Source organism: Uloborus diversus, chromosome 2, assembly GCF_026930045.1.
Source record: "Uloborus diversus isolate 005 chromosome 2, Udiv.v.3.1, whole genome shotgun sequence".
Taxonomy (NCBI): Eukaryota; Metazoa; Arthropoda; class Arachnida; order Araneae; family Uloboridae; genus Uloborus; species Uloborus diversus.
This window is the reverse complement of record NC_072732.1, coordinates 180,272,054-180,274,296: the sequence shown is the minus strand read 5'-3', so window position 1 is coordinate 180,274,296 and position 2,243 is coordinate 180,272,054. Positions and strand designations below refer to the sequence as shown.

Below are 2,243 nucleotides of genomic sequence, written 5' to 3'. Positions count from 1 at the left end.
AAAAGAAAATTATTTTCCACTTTTTAGTTCATTTTTTTGAATGAAAAAAAGAAAAGCATGTTTTTAAAATTTTTTTTATTATTTTTATTTTCTACTTTTTAGTTTTAATTACAAAATACCAATATTTCTAGTATATCACATCACTAGACACATGCAAAATGCTACTTTTTCCACACCACTTGAGAGGTAAATAGTCAGAAACGTTTTTTTTTTTTTTTTAATTGTGGTTTGCCCAGTAGGTCTAGTCCACATTGAAAATTCAAGCATTTTTGACAGTACTATTTCGTATTCTTTCATCATTTTCACTGTACCTCCGCATTCTCTCCATTTCCACAAGAGCATCATTATTGCAAGGCTTCTTGCCAGTTAATTTTGTGCAGTCGAGCTCTTCTATCCGGAGTCCAGCAAGAGATCTTACTCTGCTCAAGCTTACGTACGCTTGTCCTTCAGCAAATAGTTTATTTCCAAGATAGACAACTGCATAGTCCACAGTACTTCCCTGCATTTTATGTACAGTTGAAGCCCACGACAAAATCAACGGCAACATTCGCCTTTCGGCAGTTCCATAACTGTATAAAGCTGGAAATTGAATGGATTTCGGCTCGATTTTGTGTATGCCGTCTTTACCGAAATTGATGAGAACAGATGGTATGTCCTCGGCATACACTTGAGCTCTGCGAAAATATGGCCAAACAATCTCTTTTACAAATCCTATAGCTCCATTAACAAGACCTTTGGTGACGTCAATATTGGCTCTTAACATAACCTTAGCTCCTACGAAAATTTCTAATTCTCGCGGTAAACCTCCGGTCTTGTTAATGTCTTTTGAAATGATGCTATCGATACTTGTATTTTCGTTGAGTTTTTTTGTTGCATCGATTAGTTGATCTTGGGCACGAATTTTGTAGATACTAGTATTTTTGCTCCTGAAATACTGGAGAACTCGATTGTTATGTTCATCTACCTGCTTGTTAGTTGGGTAGATTCTTAAGGCTCTTTCAATGGAAAACTCTCCATCCATATCAGAACTTTCTCTCTCAAGTAAAACAGCCATATGCTGTGCCGAGAGTTCACCAATTCTAAGAGCATTTAAGAGGTCAACGAACAACATGTCTCCTTGCTGTCTCATATTGTCCACCAATTCTACCAAAGAAAAAAGTTTCCATAAGTCAGTAGCAGGAATCATGTGCTCGGGCTGTTGGAATATTTGTCTTCCTCTCACAGGTGGAAGCTGCATTAGATCACCAAATACTAGAATGTTAAGGCCTCCAAAAAAATTGTCAGTGTTCTTTAATTGCCTCAAACGCGAGTCAATCATGCATAGCATCTCGTACGGTACCATGGATATTTCATCAATGAAGAAGAATTCAATGTCTGTCCAAAGTCGACGCATAGTTTGGAGAAATATTCCAGTTAGTAAAGGCATTTCCACAATACGACCATCTTTTTGAACTGGTAATTTCAACGAGTTGTGTAATGTGGATCCTCCAACCAATCGTGCAGCTACACCTGTTAAAGCACATACTTTGACTACTGGCTTGGCGTAACATCGGTTGACTTGATTTTTCAGTAGATTGAAAAGAAATGTTTTTCCAGTGCCAGCTTGGCCAGTGATGAAAAGTCTTTCTCGGTGTTGGCTGCCACCCAATTGGTCTTGAATACTTGATGTAATGTACTTGAATATGTCTTTTTGACGCAAGTTCATTGCTTGGACTGCATTTTGAAATTGAATGTCGTCCATTATTTGTTGTTCCAAAACTTCTTCGTCAACGTCTTCCTGCAATTCAAGCGGTTCTGCATCGAGTATTTCGAATGCGTGAACTTGGTTAAAGGCATTCTCCAGTTGTCTATCTCGTTCTCGATATTCTTCCATATTCTTCAGCTCGACGTTTAGAACTCCGTTGCCGTTGAATCGCCAAGCGAGCTTCGTGTTGTTCTTTAGATTCTTCAGCTCGACATTTAGAACTCCGTTGCTGTTGAATCGTCAGGCGAGCTTCGTGTTGTTCTTTAGATTCTTCAGCTCAACATTTAGAACTCCGCTGCTGTTCAATCGCTAAGCGAGTGTTATGTTGCTCTTCAGATTCTTCAGCTCGACGTTTAGAACTCCGCTGCTGCTCAATCGCTAAGCGAGTTTCATGTTGTTCTTCAGATTCTTCAGCTCGACGTTTAGAACTCCGCTGCTGCTCAATCGCTAAGCGAGCTTTACGTTTCTGTTTGGATTCATTTGCTCGACGTTCAGAATT

General features: G+C 39.1%; 1 protein-coding gene across 1 annotated transcript; it reads right to left on the bottom strand.

Moving 5' to 3' along the window:
• Positions 1-259: 259 nt before the first annotated feature.
• On the bottom strand, positions 260-1,873 carry LOC129216685 (uncharacterized). Its single transcript, XM_054850901.1, has one exon. The coding sequence runs from the start codon at positions 1,871-1,873 to the stop codon at positions 260-262; it is 1,614 nt and encodes a 537-aa protein (XP_054706876.1).
• Positions 1,874-2,243: the final 370 nt, after the last annotated feature.